The 17,533-nt window shown below is 31.2% G+C and overlaps 1 protein-coding gene across 2 annotated transcripts in view; it reads right to left on the bottom strand.

Moving 5' to 3' along the window:
- The window catches only part of LOC142332820 (uncharacterized), a 52,454-nt gene that overhangs the window by 9,367 nt on the left and 25,554 nt on the right, over positions 1-17,533 (bottom strand). For both annotated transcript variants that reach the window (XM_075379435.1, XM_075379436.1), the window contains exons 5-7: positions 7,171-7,253; positions 6,422-6,670; positions 2,776-2,838 (exon numbers count right to left, since the gene is read on the bottom strand). In XM_075379435.1, coding sequence (XP_075235550.1) covers positions 2,776-2,838; positions 6,422-6,670; positions 7,171-7,253 — 395 coding nt within the window. The remainder of the gene's footprint in view (positions 1-2,775; positions 2,839-6,421; positions 6,671-7,170; positions 7,254-17,533) is intronic.

Below are 17,533 nucleotides of genomic sequence, written 5' to 3' on the forward strand. Positions count from 1 at the left end.
ACGATGAACATTTGGGGTATCCCTCCACTGTTTGAAATAGTGTTTCTATGTAGAAAATTATACAAGCTATAAACTCAATCCATCACTTCACAATCAGAGATGTTACTAAGATCACCAGAATCAAACGACAAACTATGCACCTAGTTCTTACACAAGAGTTCAGGATGTCAAGCATTGTGCAAACATAGTTCTAAAATACTTTAGGTGAACCAAAGGAAAATCTTTTGCGTGTTTTCAAGAGTGATTGGAGAATGCAGACATCTTTCAAAATGTGATTACAAGAGACTAAACTTCAATTTATGAGTACGGGAAAAAAAGCAGAGCATGGAATGGAAAACACCAGATATGCAACGAACAAAAAGCCAGGATGTCAAAATCAAAGCAATGCTGTTGGTTTTTTGATTAACATGAGATTGTGCTCAAGAATGGGATCCCCAGGATCAGACAGTTAATTTCTGCTTACTTCCTGGAAGTAATGAACGTCCATGCGATAAAGTTTGTAGAAAGAGACCCACTTGTGACAAATACAGTCATGGGTGCTTCATTACGACAGTGCACCCTCTCACACAGCCATTATTGTTAAGCAATTTTTAACCAAAACTGCCACTATGTTCTTTGAACAACCTCCCCCTACTCATCAGATTTGGACCTTTGCGAGTGGTTTTTATTCCAATAATTTAAAAAAAAATTGAAGGGGTACATTTTCAAACCCTGGAGGCCATTAAAGAGTCGCCATCAGAGCACTGTCAGGGATAACAGAGGAACAATTTTCTGAATTCTTTGAAGGCTGGAAAAGGCAAATGGAGAAGAGCATTACAGCTTAGAGGGAGTACTTTGAATGGTACAATGTGTAATTATATTACTTTTTTCAGTAAATGATGTTTACAGCATTAGCCCGCGAACATCACTGTCACCCCATGGACAATATAAAAATTTTTAATTTAAAAATATTCCATATTAAGTTAAATGGCAGTAAAATTCCTGTAGAAATAGAAAAGTAATTAGAAATCATCTGATGAGTAGGATTTGGATGTGTGGTGCTAACCAAAACTTCCCGATATTTTTATTACTCAACTGAAATCAGTGCTAGTACTTGTATTGGCATTTATATTATAGTTAACGCTACTACAAGCAGCATACAATATCCTTCATGAGTCAGTTCATCTCTCAGCTTTGATCTCAAAGGATGCATTTGCATTGGTGAACAGTTTTCCATCGTCATATTTACTTACGGTTGCAATGCAATCGTGCCACGATTGCTGAGCGATGAACAGAGACAGTGTTACATAAGTTGAACAGACCCAGATTTCCTTTCTAAGATTATCACAGGTGACAAAACTGAGTTTATGGATATGCTCCTGAAATTAGGCAGAATCATCCCACTGGAAGAGGTCACCTTCACTCTGTGCCCAGAGAAAAACCGTCAAATCAAGAGCAACATTAAATCTTTATGGATTTGTTTCTTCAGTACAGATAGGATTATCCACAACGAGCTCGAAACTCCTAGTGATGACAACAAATGAAGAATTCTATCTAAGGAACAATATGAGAAATAAATGTTAGCGATAAGGCACAGGAATGGCCGAGTCCTTCACCACAACAATGTGAGGCAACATACTGCTTTCATTGTGCAGCAAGTTTTAGTGAAGAAAAAACCACAACATGGTGGTTGTTTCTCATCCATCACATTTGTCCGAATAGGCTTCATGCACTCTCTTTTCCTTTCCCAAATTGAAAATCAAGAAGGGGAAGGATTTGACACAATACACAAGATTCACATGGAGTTGCAAGTGTCGTTGAATACACTCATCAACAAAAACTTTCAGGATGCATTTAGATAATGGCAGAAGTACTGGGATGGGAGTCTCAGATTCGAAGGGGAGTACTATGAAAGTGACAATGGCGAATAAGATACAAGTATGCTGTGATTATATTTAGTTTTATACCCTGGGTACTTTTGAGTAGCAACTCATAAATAAATAAAAATATTATAAATATTTTCAATTTGGTAAGTCATCCTTTACTAATATCACTCTAAAGATATCTAATGATGTATTTAAAATGATTTTAAATTACCTTTTTACATTAAATTTCATATTAATTAGTTATTAAGTGATTATGTTATAAATTTATTTTCAACTAATAATATATATATATATATATATACACTTTTTTATATTTTTGTTAATCTTTAGAGGAAGGTATTACAGAATAAAAAATATGTAAATGGGGCTTTTGAAGATCGTCTGGAAGTGATTTTCTCCAATGATATTTATTTAATTCTAAAAGGGAAACCATAATGATTACCCCTTCAAAGGACATACGAAGAATCTGTTTCACTCTAACATATTGTATAGTTGGTGAAACATCTGGTAAGAAAAAAACATTTTTCTGTTGAAGAACATTCATTGTCTTGTTCCTATTAAAGAAATGACAATCATGTAAAAAATAAAAAGTGATTTTCAAAACAGTTCTCTGCCTCTTATGGAAATAAAAATTGGATGTTAATCATATACTCAATACAAATTGCACGATTAAGGTACAATTAGAAATTTAATATGTATTTCAAGAACACTATGAAACAGATATGAAATCACATAACCACCATAAATACTCCCAATATACTTACAAATTACTAGTGATATATTCAATAATGTTATGCGTATAAAGTTAAAATTTCTTTTAAGGTATTTTTTCCAAATTGCTGATGAATAGATTATTATTAACAAATGAATAACAGATTTTTTAAAAAGTTCTGTAAACAGAAACACTTACACTAATCGTAACATTTTGAATATCTGAAGAACTGCACGCTCCTGCTTCAGATCCTGAAGGTTCCTGGGAGGAAAAAAAGATTTCAAACTTGACAAACATAAGCACACAAAACATACACACACATATTTGAAAATTCTATTAATATTATAGTCTTAAACAAATTAATGGAAACATTGCATTATTGAAGGAAATTTCAGATAAATTGATCGCACTATTTTCTTAGTTATTTTTAAAACAGCTGCTTCACATTTCTTTGTGTCTTTCATAATCTAATTTGAAGTTAAATACGCACTGTTTTGTAAGTTTTAATTAGATTGTGAAATTTTTTAATCGGTGCATATTGGAACCGGTCTGAAAAAAATTAATAACTTGTTTTGAAATGGACTGAATCTTTTTTATGGTGTCTAATTAAAAAAATCAACGCAAGATTTGTGATACAAATGTTTACTGTAACATAAGTCGCTTAAATTAGTCTGAAATTACTAAAATCTGGTGACTTACGTCTGTTTGTAAAATACTAACTAACACATAAAAAAGATCCACCTGAGGAGATACACTATATCTAAAACAGAACAAATTCTTAACCTACACGCTTGGAGGACAAAATGCAATTGCATTGTTTACATTAAGGTAGTCCAATAATAATCGTTGCCACTAGAGTACATTACCCACACGGTAAGCGTACAATTTGTTTAGTATTTTATACATATTGTGATCACTGAAATTAAATTTTTTAGATGAATCTTGCAACAAAAAAATTCTATCCAAGAATGTTCATCAATATTTCTCGTATACGACTGCAGTACAGTATGGTGTAAATTTTTTAACCTATAAATCCCATTATCCACTTGAAAAAAGAGACTGATTTTGTTGATTCACGAATAAAGAGAAAGTGTGACAGAAAAAAAATACTATAAATATAATGAACAAAGAATCCTGTCTTACAGATTAGGTTACCTAAATTCAACCCTAAAAAAAATAAAAAATCTGTTGAAATTTACGTCGACTATGGGACAAACATCACTCGAAAGCATGATGACCATTGAAAAAGCAGCTCCTAAAGGAAAATAAGAAGGAAGAGGGGATGGTATTATAGGATAAGAAATATGGGGCTTTTGAAGATTCGTTGAAAGTGATTTCTCCAATGATAATTATTTCATTGTGAAAGGGAAACAATTATGGTTAGCCTTTAAAAGGATACATAGAGAATCTGTTTCAACCAAACACATTGTTCAGTCGGTGTGGTAAAAAAAGCTTTTCTGTTGAAGGACATTCATTGTCTTGTTCCTATTGATGAAGAAATGTAAATCATGTAAAAAAAATAAAGTAATTTTAAAAACAGAGTTTTGTGTCTTGTAACAATCCCTAGGCAAGAAACGCCCTGATCTAAATCCTACTGAGAAATTTAGAATTTATAAAAAATAAAAATAAAAACAGACTTCAACAAAAAATAATACTAAATATAAATAATATTTTTATTTATTAACTGAAGTTAAAATATTTACAACAAATAACTATTTTTGAAGTCTGTGCCAGCCAATTCAAATTAAAACATAACTTACGTAAAGTTAGTACCTCAACCAACAAGGTTAGGTGGCTGAACAGGATTCCCACATGTAAAATGGGAACTCAAGAGCATATAAGAGAGCATCCCACTATCATATTGAGTTCGCTAAAGCATGAATCCTTGGTGATAATATTATCACCAAGTACGGTATAAGTATCAATAAGTATGGTATAAGAATACTTCATAGATGCTTAGGATCATAGAATACTTAGCTTCATAGTCATAAAATGCAACATACAAAAGTACGCTGCATTTTATGATTGTATTATATTTTTGTAGATCTCATTTTATAGTAATAAACTTATATTTCCAATTTTGCATTGTTTGAAGTAGGATTAGTATTATACACATCATCAGTGTTTTTTTTTTTTAACTTGAGCTGGCTGATACCGACTTCAAAAATAAACATTTGTTATAAATACTTTTACTGTAGTTAATAAATAAAAATATAATTTGTAACTTCTTATTACTATTATTTGTTAAAGTCTGTTTTTATTTTCATTTTTTACAAATTATTTTATTTCACAATTTTTAGTGGTATCTAGAATGTACATACAATACATATAACTATTCAATATATTATAAATATAATATATTTATATTATAAAAATTGAGTAGGTCTACTAAACGCGCTGCTCAAATGAGACAGCGACATTTAAAACAATGTTGCCAAGAAAGGAATGATCCTTTAAGGAAAAATAGAAAAGAAGTGCCATGAATATTTCCTCAGACTTCTCAACAACGAGAATGTAGACTTTCACAAATGAGAATGTTCAACAATCAATTCTTACAGAATGAAAGTCTAGAGAGTCATGCTCATCGTGTCAGTTTTTAATACAGAAATGTTCATCAAACGAAATGCAAGAGCAATGTTCTCACCACTTCGGCTTGATGCACAAGGAAGGAGAGTTACCAGAAGTTGTACTCATAAAATGCGATGAGACTATTGGTCTTTGAAGAATGATATTGAGGGTTGCTTAGCCATTGCACCAGTTTGCTGTACAAAATTCCAAGCGACAAAGGGATATGGAGATGTCAAGTGCAGAATGCTACCTTTAATATTAACCCGCATATGTCCATAGTTGCGTATATGCGATGAAACATTTTGAGTTCTAAACATACTTCTAATGCAGTACTAAATAAATACTTCTAATGCAGTACTTTTTAGCTTTAATTCAATTGTATATTATTAGGTGTAATAAACTTCCTATGCGATAGTAAACTTGACTTTGAATTTTAAACATGGCTTAAAATTCCCTTTTACAATTTGTCTAGTACCAAAAGAAGTCATCCGTAATAAAGTATTGTATTTTGGCAGGTTCTGAAGTATAGGAAGTGAACCTGTCCCACCAGAACAACACATGCCACTTTTTTGCAAAACGATGATCGCATGTTTAAATCATTACAACAATTTGAAAATCTTTACTATTCAATATAATTCAAATGAGGATCATATTCAAAAGTATATCTGAACTTTAAAATGGCTTTCCTATATTGTATAGCATCATAAAATAGAGCCTCACGCTCTTCCATACTCTCATGTAAACATGATGTAGATATTCACCTCGCATCTTCAGACTTTCTACCGATATTACTTCTCTTCCATTTCAACATGATTTCAGAAAAAGAACTCAATAAATACCGCCAAAATAAATAATTCAATTTCAATAATCAAATATTTACCGTTCAATAACACTGCCAAAACAGAGATAAATCACACTCTAAAAAAAGAATTGTGTTTGGGTTTGTTTATCTGTTTCTTGCATGCGCTCACATTTTTACTTTAGCTGCTATTGGCACAGAGCACACAAATGGTGTTGCACTGGGCGGCTGCACATGGCTCCCTCCACGACTCTCTCCCATTAGAAGCAGTCCATTGTCAATTAATTTAAAAGAGTTCAGCCATGTAAACAAAACAGTTTTAGCTAACATCTATGTGGCCATACAAATCTAAATACTGACTTAGAAACGGCTAGTAAGGCAATTACCACAAATGGTAAACCGATTAAATTAATGAGTTACAATAAAAAATCTTAATAAATATATTATAAAAAAATAAAAAATTAACTAACAACTTACAACAATAACTCTTTCATGTAAATTTTGCCCAAACACAAATCCAGGTGTCGTGGTTGGAGTATTAGAATGTGTACTGGCACTAGTTGAAGGAAGTCTAACAGGTGTATTAGGTGTACTACTGTTGGGTGTGCTAAGTGGAACAAATGCCATTGGAGTTGAACTGGTTTTACTGCAGCCCTGCTGCTGTTGTTGTTGTTGTTGTTGAGGTTCATCCAGCTGTCCAGCAGCCGTTGATGTCACAACATTATCCTGCAATAAAATAGATAAAAATTAAAATAACAAATCAAATAAGTTCTATCAATTCTTGTCTAACTCACTAGCTCAGTCCAACTTATAAATTTCCATCTGACATCCTTCAACATTTATATGCTAAGTGTGAAATATTATAAGAAACAGTCCCTTAATACAAACTAAAATTTTCAGGCATTTTTATTAGATGACGAGTAATCATTATTAAATATTTATTATGCTTACATATTCTCCTATCTTAATTATAATATACCATGAGGGGCTTCTTATGAAAACTTGTAATTTTTTTACAAGTATAAAAGGGCATTGGAGGAACATCATTTGATGCCTATAAGTATAAATCATAAATACAGATATTTATCCAAAACTGAAAATGTTAACTTATCTTTGTGCTTAATTAATGAATGTTTAATCATTATTAAAAAAATAAACACTTTCCCCTGATAGCTATGCTGCTGCAGCAGCATGCTTAGAGCTATTGCCAGGAAAGTAAAAATTACCTGAGTTTTAGAGGCATTGTCCAATGATTTATTGACTTTGACCAAAGGATTATCACCATCTGAACTGGATCTATTAGGCTCATCTGAAACAAATTATTTTAAATATATATTAAAAAAAAAAGATACATTATAGATTTCTTTAAAGAAAATAAAAGCTATCCGATAAAAAAAAATGTAAATTCACACCAAACCCAAAGTAGGAAATGTTATTCAAATTCAATTTTTTTTTAAACTTCACAGAGTTCTATGACCCATTTTTTCAAAATTAGTCTGATGAAAATGTATAAAACTATCATTCTTTGCCCCATAATTTGTTTTCCAAGAATTTCAGTGTCATCCATCCATTTTACTGACGCAATAGAATCTGAGCAAAATATTTTATGATCAAAACTTGAAATGGAACGATTTCCAAACTCATGTTTACATACACATTTTTTCTTTATTTTCAGCACTACAATGTAACCTGAATTTATATTGGTTTCTTTATCAGAAACATGAAAAAAAGTTTGCACATTTTTACCCGTATATTTAAATTACATTAATTTTCTTAATCAAGTTAATAGAAGTTATTTAAAATTTATAAGTAAACAAAATTTTTGACACTATGCATTACAAAATCCAAAGAACTTCCACGAGCGACCCCCTTTACACAGCATAAGTAAAACTGTTTGGTCTATTCAACTAATCCCAGAAAATTACTGGATCACACCTCTTTGAAAATAAGAACAGTCGTGCGACTGTTACTGCAGTTGGATACGTTAATATGATCGAAACATTTTAAACAAATCAGTTGAGATAATTTGCCACACGACTGTACAGTAGCATAACTGCTTGTATTTATATTGCTGTAGTGCAACGGTCATCGGGAATCAAGCCATCTTGAAAAACAGAGACATTTCATGAAAACAGAATTTTCACATTTCTCTGACCCACCTGTATGCAGAAGATAAGACAGTTTAATTCTTTGAATAGGCAAGCGAGTCAGCTGTGGCATTATTAGACTGAAATTGCATAATTAATCATCTTTGTATACTTAATGCACTCGTAAATGTGAAATTGATAGACCCATTTTCTAGCTGGATATAAACAATAAAAATTTGGCATAAAAGCATAATTGAAATTTTGAAGAAAATTAAAACAGCATATCATTTGAATACTCTGAAAATTCAAGTACCTGAGTGGTACACATTCACGATCAAGCAAGATAATAATGCAAAAAGTTCTCGATGCAGTGCTCTCACAAGACAATTACTGACCAAAAACTGATTACTGAATTACACGATTCTGCTTATTAACACTGAAATTTCTGACTTTCCAAAAGTCTAAGCTGTAAGAATGAACAAATGACATCTGTACATATGCAGCATAATGTAATTTAAGAATACTCCAGAAAAAGTTTTAGAGCCATTACAAGAAACAGGTAAACAGATCACTGTGCTAGATAATAAAAGGTATAACAAGAATACTTTGAAGGCAACATCCATTATTGCACAGCATTGAATTTACATTTTTTACAGCTGTAATCTAGAAATTAAAATAATCGTATCTTTTTTATAATATAACTAAAAAAATGATAAATTTCACCTATATAGTAATAATTTAAGGAAGTTTTTTCTTACCTTTATGCTACATTCTAATTTTATACTGAAATATGTGCTTTAAGAGGGACCACTGTAATCAATTTTAATAAAATAAAAAGTGAATTTTCAATAATCAAATTAGTTACTATTCTTAAGTTTACAAAACAATACCTTGCATTTAAATTTGTAGAGCAATGAAATAATTGCTAATTTGGGTCATTATTGGTGATGGTGGAATATCTTTTTGCTAATTTAAACTAAAATTACTATTTTCCAGGATCAGGGGAGAATAAAAAGAGAAGAATAGTGCCGATGGAAAGGTACCCACGTAGACATAAGTAAGTATTAACACCTATGATCAGTATTAATATTGCCAGTATACAAAATAACAAATTTCCTCTATTTATTTTTTCAAAACTCTAAGTAATGAATCTCTATTTTGGAATATTTTTAAAAACACAACAAAGTTTAAATAAACTATCATATCTTTCCTTTTTACTTAGTTTCTTTCTGGATATTTTTAAATATTGAAATGATTCCTTTTCAGTTAAAAATTATAATAGTATTTTTTGATCCATTTTGTTTTTATTAATTCATCACACTTCTTAAACTGTATTTCACATTCAGTTGACATTATTTACATAAATTTTTTCAGAATTAAATTTTATACAATCTTTACTGTAAAATTTATTTGTTTACAATTAATTTAACAAAGTTGTATGTCAAACCTAAACAATTTTCCCAAAAATTGTTATTCTGGGACCAGTTTTATTCATTTTTGAGGTCAAAAACCAAATGAAACTAGTAAATTTAGCCCTTGATTTAAATTATATTAACTTCATTTTACTCTTGGGAATCGTAATCCAGTCGCAAATTATTAACAAAAACAAAACATTTTCAAACTCATTTTCAAACTCATGTTTATACAAATATTTACTTTATTTTCATCTGTGGAGTTAAAAATTACTTCCATTTAGTGTCTTAAGAGAGATACTTTACATAGTTTTACATTTCAAGTTATGAACTTTTACAAAACCAAAATTCTACCTTTACTGGAAATTTTTGTGATGTTAAATGTAATAGTAAGTAAAGGATAGTTTATTTAATGTTTTTTTTTTATCAAAACTGAAAAACTAACCAGAAAAATATTATTTTTAATTATTAGTCCATTTTTAGTTATAGTACTATTTGTTGATTAATTTTATTTTTTGTCCGGTTAGTTTCTTCTTTTGTTTATATCATGTAGATTTTTTTTAACGACATACTTTAAAATTAATATCTGTAACTGTGTCCCTCCCGTTATTTTATAATTTTTTAATGCATGTTATTGAATATTTTCTCATTAATAAACTTATATTTGCTACCTCATTATTTTTTTTTTTATGAAAGGGAGGACATTAACATCATTCACATGGTTTTCCCACTCTTCATAGCAGTGTTGGAACTCAGAAACTGAAATATCTTTCAGATTGTTGGTTACATTATTTTTACGTTTTCTACTGTTCCAAAATGGTGTCCTTGAGGTGTTTTTTTAAAGTCAGAAACATGAAAAAGTCGCACGGACTCAAGTCAGGTGAATAAGATGGTTGAGAACTACAGAAATGTTTTTCTTTGCCAAAAACTCATTAATTGAGAGTGCATTGTCACGCTGCAGCATCCAGTTGTCTTTGACAGCTGGTCTCATATGGAAAACTCTTTTCCACAATCTTTTAAGAATTTCTCGGGTAAACATATTGATTTGCAGTCTGTCCTGTAGGCAAAAACTCCTTATATACAATGTTATTGCTATTGAAGAAACAAATTAGCACGGTTTGGATTTTTTATTTGCTTATTTTTGCTTTTTCAGGACGTGATGAGTTTAAAGTGTGCCACTCCTTGCTCTGAAGTTTTTGTTTCTGGGTTGTACTCAAATATCCAAGACTCATAACCAGTAATAACATTTTTTTTTAGAAAATCAGGATCAGTTTCAATTCGCCCAAGAAGATAGCGGTACACATCCACCTTGTTGTTTTTCTGTACAACAGTGGATTTTTTGGACCAACTTTGCACAAACTTTTTTCATGTCCAATTTGTTTGTCAAAATTTGACGGGCTGTGGTATGGTTCAAATTCTATTGTTCTGCAATCATTCTGACAGTTAATTACCGGTCGTACCACATCAAATCTCTGATTCACTCAACATTGTCATCATTTTTTGACGTTAATGATCTTCCAGAGTCTGGATCGTCCGCAACTGATTCCCAGCCATCTGAAAATGCTTTGAACAACCTTAAAACTTGCGCTCTTAACAGAGCATCATCTCTATACGCCCTTTTCAATTTCAAAAAAGTTTCAGTAGCATTTTCACAGAGTTTAATACAAAACTTGATTGCACAACGTTACTCATAATTTGTACCGCTCATTTTTGTAACGCACGACAAAAACTCGTTTCACAAAAAGTTTGTTTACCTCTCACGCGGCAACAAAAAACTAAAAATATTAATACCTATTATAAATCAGCCATTCATATAACCATATATTTATTAGTAACTTAACAATGCTGCCAAAAAAAATCAGTCTCATTACTTTATTTACAGACCTCGTATTTTTTATATGATATATAAATGTACATTATACAGTTTGCAAGTACAAAGATATTTTATTCCTTAGAATTATAGAATACTACCTTAAACTTACATTGACATTGATTCCAAACAGTGAAACTAAAAATGTTCAGAGTCACAGCAATCAATAATTCTAAATCCAGCTGTGGGTTGCATAACTACCCTGGATTTAACCTGATCACCCTAGATTTTAACTTCAAATACGCTATATTAAATATTACTGAGTTAATTATGTAATATTTAAGGTAAAACTGAGAAAAAAAGTCAAAATGTTCAGTAAATACAGTTTTAAGTTGCAAAAGAGTGCCAAAGAAGCTCACAAAATGTTAGAATCGGTGTACGGCGATAATATGGTAACTTTGAAGACTGTGTACAAGTGGTAAGACCGATTTAAAAACGGAAATGAGCCTGTTGAAGACGAGCAGCGTGCGGGACGTCCAGTAACCTCAAAAACAGTTGAAAATGTGCAAAAAGTGGAAACAATGGTTCGTTCAAACAGGCAAATGACTATTTGAGAGCTATCGGAAGACCTTAACATCTTGTACGAATTCGTTCAAAGCATTTTGCAAAACGACGTACGAAGAAAGCGACCAGAAAAATGGACCAATGGCTTCCTTCTTCACCACGACAACGCGCCGTGTCATAACTTGCTTCTCATTCGCGAGTTTTTAGCCGAAAAAAGTGTTCCTGTCTGTCCACATCCGCCATACTCACCGGATTTAGCACCGTGCGAGTTTTGGCTCTTCCCAAAAATTAAAACTGTGCTTAAAAGAAAACATTTTGACACCATTGTTGACATTGAGAGGGCCACGACTGAGCAGCTGAAAGCCCTTCCGAAAGACGCCTTCCAGAAATGCCTCCAATCATGGAGTCAACGTTGGGATAAGTGCATTGTTAGCCAAGGACAGTACTTTGAAGGAGATTAAATTGAATTCTATGTAACCTTATTACTTATTTTAATAAAAAATTATTCACCGTATTTTTTTATCACACCTCGTACTTTTAATTTTAATAAAATATAAATTCATTTTGTAGAACTTAAGCAAATTGTATATTTTCTCATTAATACAATTAAATAACCATAAATTACATAAATTAATAACTTTTTGATTGGTAAAATTATCACTTTAAAAAATTCATAGTATGAAATTTAAAAAATATTTTTATGTACCGAGTGACTCGCAAAGAAACTGAAAGAATTTCAGGATGTTTTATGCAGAAAAATAATAACAAACTTGTTGATAGTGTTGCATTTATTTTCATAATTTTATATTACATTTTTTTAATTTTCTCAATATTTTATTTTTATTTTTTCTGATTATCATCAATATGGCCCACAAAAAACATTCTCCACACCAAAGGAGATGTCTTCCGAGTTGAGAAGGCAGGAGGAAAAGTCTGAGGGGGTGGAAGAAAAAATAAATAAGTGTTATCGGATTCACAGTATGCAATTTTCTCAATTTACAACAGTGAGGATGAGTTTGTGAGAAGGAAGAATCATAGATTCAAGAGATCGAAGCGGGAGAATATGATGTTGATGAAACAACGAATTAGGGCAAGATGGGGAAACTGTTTGGGTCGATACTCTGCTGCGTTCCAAATATTCTATCATGCAAGCGTGTAATATTATTATTCATTTACCTGGGGCTAGGGAAAAGGCAAAGAGAATCACAAATGAGGAAAGATTACTTTCCCTTTTCATTAGAGATATGATTAAAAAAAATAGTCTTTTATACAAACAAAGATCTAAGGAAGATCTAAGGAAAGTTTACTTCTATTCAGTGGTACACTGATACCTCAGAAATGAAAGCATTAATTGGATTGCTCTATATGAGAGGCACTCTAAAAGTTGATCATTTAAATCTAGAAGACATGTTTTCTCTTGTTTATGGGCCACCTGTATTCTGGTACACAATGACTGAAAATAGGTTTCAATTTCTTCTAGCGAACTTGAGTTCGATTCAAAATGTAATAAAAAATTGAGAAAATCAAAAGACAAATTCGCTGCCTTTAGAGATATTTGAGATGCTTCTGAAAGTAATTCCTCCAGCTATTACTACGCTCCTTCTGAATATTTCACTGTAGACGAGAAATTACTGAATTTTTACGAGTGTTGCAGATTTAGTATGTACATCCCATCAAAGCCTGATAAATACGGGCTAAAGAGCATCTCACTTTGTAATGCCAGGACATTTTACTTCTTAGGCGGTATACTGTAAATAGATAAGGAACAGAATAAGAAAAAGGTGATATCTTAGGGTTACAGAATCATTAAAGGGAAGTAACAGGAATGTAACGCGATAACTGTTTCTCTTTGGTCGAACTGACTTGATAGAAACCCTACTTTTGTCAACACATTATGAAAAAATACAACCCAAATTCCTCCTTCTATCCTAGCTAATACATCAGTTAGCTTAGGTGGTTCTATGTACTATGACAAAAAAATGCTCTGCTCCTCCACACCTAAGAAAAACAAAAAGTTATTGCTTATTTCTTCGATGAGCTCTTCAGAACTGGTAAACAAAGACAGTAAAAAATCAGAGATAATCTAGTTTTATAATATAACAAAGGGTGAAGTCGACATCTAAGACAAACTCTGTCGTGATAAAACCACGAAAAGGAGAACCAGAAAATGGCCGATGAGTTTTTTATGGAGTGCTTGACATTGCGGCAGTAAATGGATTCATTCTAAGTGGAATAAAGTGAAAAGCTCATATCCATGAGATGCATATTCAATATTTCTCAAGAATCTTGGTCTTTCATTAAACCAGTAATGGAGAAAAGAAAAGAAAATAAGTGGATTTCAAGGGAACTACACCTGACAATCTGCACCTTATTGGGAAGAGAGGAAGAATTTGAACCAGCTTCAAACAAGAACATAGATAACGAGTAAAATCTACCTAATACCTATTTACAGTGAAAAGAGAAAAGATGTGGTTTTTGCGATTCTTCAAGAAACAGATACGAAATTCTGTCATAAGTGCAAACAAATATTATGAGAACATAGAATTATAGTATCCTCACTTGTAATGTTAACAGAAATAATAATCTTCCAGTTAGACTGATAACAATTTTTTTTTGTGTGTAATTAAATGGTTTAAAATATATTCTTTTTAGGACGATAATGTTTAAAATAATTGTAAAATGGTAAATAAATTTGTTCTATTTAAAAATAATAAATGCCTCTCTTACTGAAAAAACTAAAAATTTGGGACTGGGTTGGAGATGACCTGACCATGCTGTTAAAGAGTCAAGAAAGTTAACCTGGTGATTTGAAGGTTAATTTTATATGTTTTGCAATTTTACTGTAAATATTATTTTTACAGTACAACTGCAAAAAAGATTACATGTTCAGTAATTCCTCAATGTTTTTTTTAACTCACATTATGTCTTTTTAACATAAAAATTATTTATTATTAATTTTTTTAATAATGATAATAGATTATCCTATTTTAATTATTAAAATAATGCATTTTAATCAATCTTTTCTTAATAAAACAATTTTAATAAATCTAATAATCAATTTTAATTGGTATTAATTTTATGAATCAACTGAACATGAAGAATTTAAGGAACTTGACTTAAAACAACAAATTGAAATATGTCAGAAAAATACTATAATTTTAAAGCAAAATTTATTAAAAACCATCAAATTTATCACCACCAAATGAAACCATCAAATTTATCTCTTAAATTAAAATTTTAATGGTTTCATTTTACCCTCAGATCAAAAATTAAGGAAAAACTTTCCACACGCATTTCAAGGCCCAAGTTCATGTGAACTTTTTTTTTATTTCCATTTGTAAGACAGGTCTTGAAATCTTTTTCAGCTTCTATTTTAGACCTGGTATAAATATACATGACCATCATTCACAAATTTAGCCTGATACAAGAAAACGCAAGAATTTTCAGAAATCCTGTTTTTCTTTTTCACAATAAATTATTGCCATTCCATAAATCTACACCAGAGATTTTCCAATATTTTAATACCTTCAGTATAATGCAAATTGTCCAACTCTCCAAAATAAGTCGTTCACAGCTTTGATTTCTTCATTTGGATTTTTGTCTGGCAAGCCATTTCCTCAGGTTTCGGAAGTGCAACAAGTAATTGCTCCAAGCCACACCCAATGAATATTATGCATGTAGCAATACTTTGAAGCATAGGTCATGGAGTTTTGTAGCTAAAATCCTAAACATGCCAACAGTCACATATAGCGGTAAAAGAGCAGTCTCTTTCTTGCCAGACGTAGATGTTTAGCCTGAATAGCACCCTTCAATTGATCTAATAATGATGCATAATGCTCCCTGATGTCCTGCCTTTTTCCATGCAGTCTATAAACACCACTCCTTCAGCTATGACTTTTCCAGCAGATGGAATCATATTCGCTTTCTTTAGGCATTTTAACTTGCTCCCACCAATTGATTAAACTGCAGTTTGATCTCAGGCATGTAAGAATGAATCACTTTTTCTTAAACATGGATTCACAATATATTGTTTCAATAAATATATTAAAAAAATTTTGCAAGCCTTTTTCGATTTATTGTCAAAATATATCGATGAAAATCAGTCAAATCATGTTTTAACATGTCTTACACCCCTGAGAACTGATTAGTCAAATGCATTTTTGGTTGATTGCTTAACACAACACTCATTGACTGGAAAACTTTTTTATACCCAAAACATTTTGTAAAATATAGTAAACATGGTCTATAGAGATGTTTGCAATGTCAGTAACTTTTTGTATCTTCAATTGATGATCACTATGGATTTTTGAGATGATTTTGTTGGTTGTAGCAGTTTTTGGGTATGTAAAGCATTCATCATCTAGAATAGATGTATATCACGTTTAAATTCAGCAGCCCACTCTTTTACCATCAAAAATGAGGGGAAAGAATACTTGTGCAATCAGAGAAGAAAAAGTACAATAATAAAACAAAGTACTTTATAACAACTCAACTCCAATTTTATAAATTTCAATAAACGTCAGACTAGTTTGTTTTACTCAACTGCTACAAACAAGCAACTAAACACAAGCATCAGCACGCCATCTAAAGGATCATATTTGAGAAACATTACAGTCATTGGTCATATGTCATACTTGTGCCAGAACTGTCAGACTGAGAAATTTCTAAACAACCCTGGTGTGTGTGTGCGCGCGCTCACGTGTGTATAAACAATACAACACCTTTGACGCAAATAAGCCACTAACCAGCTGAGTAATGACTATATACAAGTGCTCATAAAAACCATCTTAACAATGCAGGGAAAAGTCCCCCATACTGAAATAAAGAAAAAACTTTATATCAACATACATCCAAAAACACTTAATTTACTAGCTATCTGCCAATTCGTATTTTAAAAATACGATATTTAAAAATATCAAAAATTTATTTTTCAGGAATGGTTAATATTATCAAGCTTAAATTTCATATACTGCTAGGGGTTTGAATAAAAATAATGAATCTGATTTCTCAATCCATTTCAAAATGGCAATCGTGTAAACTTTTTAATTGTTAATATCTTTGAAACTGTTGGTTTATTTAAATGTTAGCATTTTATGACAAAGAAAATTACATATTATTATTTAAATTTGTTCGTAAATAACAAAGCTGTAGCTAAAATTTTTTAAATGAATCACTCTACATTAAAACACCAGTTTTCATTTTCTCACCAATAAAATTAGATAACTTAACTGGATCTCAACTGGAATAATTTTATTAATGTTATCAATAAATCATAATAATTTAATAATAATGAAACTACTGCAACAAAGTAAAATATTACTGAAATCATGAAAATATTATAACAATAATAAACATTAATACAGAAAAATAATTTGCATTACACAATTTTCATTTAATGAACAATATAACATTAACAAAAGAAACTACAGTTGTTCAGAATAGCGGCTGTCATGCAAAATACATAATCCAGGTATTTTTTTACTGATTGCGGATACCAGGTACCTGACAAATCCTCTCAATCCAATTTAGAATTCTTGTGTGTAATTCTTCAATAATATCCACGATCCTGTCGTATATAACTTTAAGGTCCCACAAGAAGTCAAGAGGATTGAGATCAAGAGATCTTGCAGGCCATGCTAGTGTGCCTCAATGACAAACTATCTGTTAAGGTATGCTTCATTTAGGTGATGTCAAACTTGTAATCTATAATGGATGA

The sequence above is a fragment of the Lycorma delicatula genome, chromosome 12 (assembly GCF_047948215.1).
Source record: "Lycorma delicatula isolate Av1 chromosome 12, ASM4794821v1, whole genome shotgun sequence".
In the NCBI taxonomy this organism is placed as follows: domain Eukaryota; kingdom Metazoa; phylum Arthropoda; class Insecta; order Hemiptera; family Fulgoridae; genus Lycorma; species Lycorma delicatula.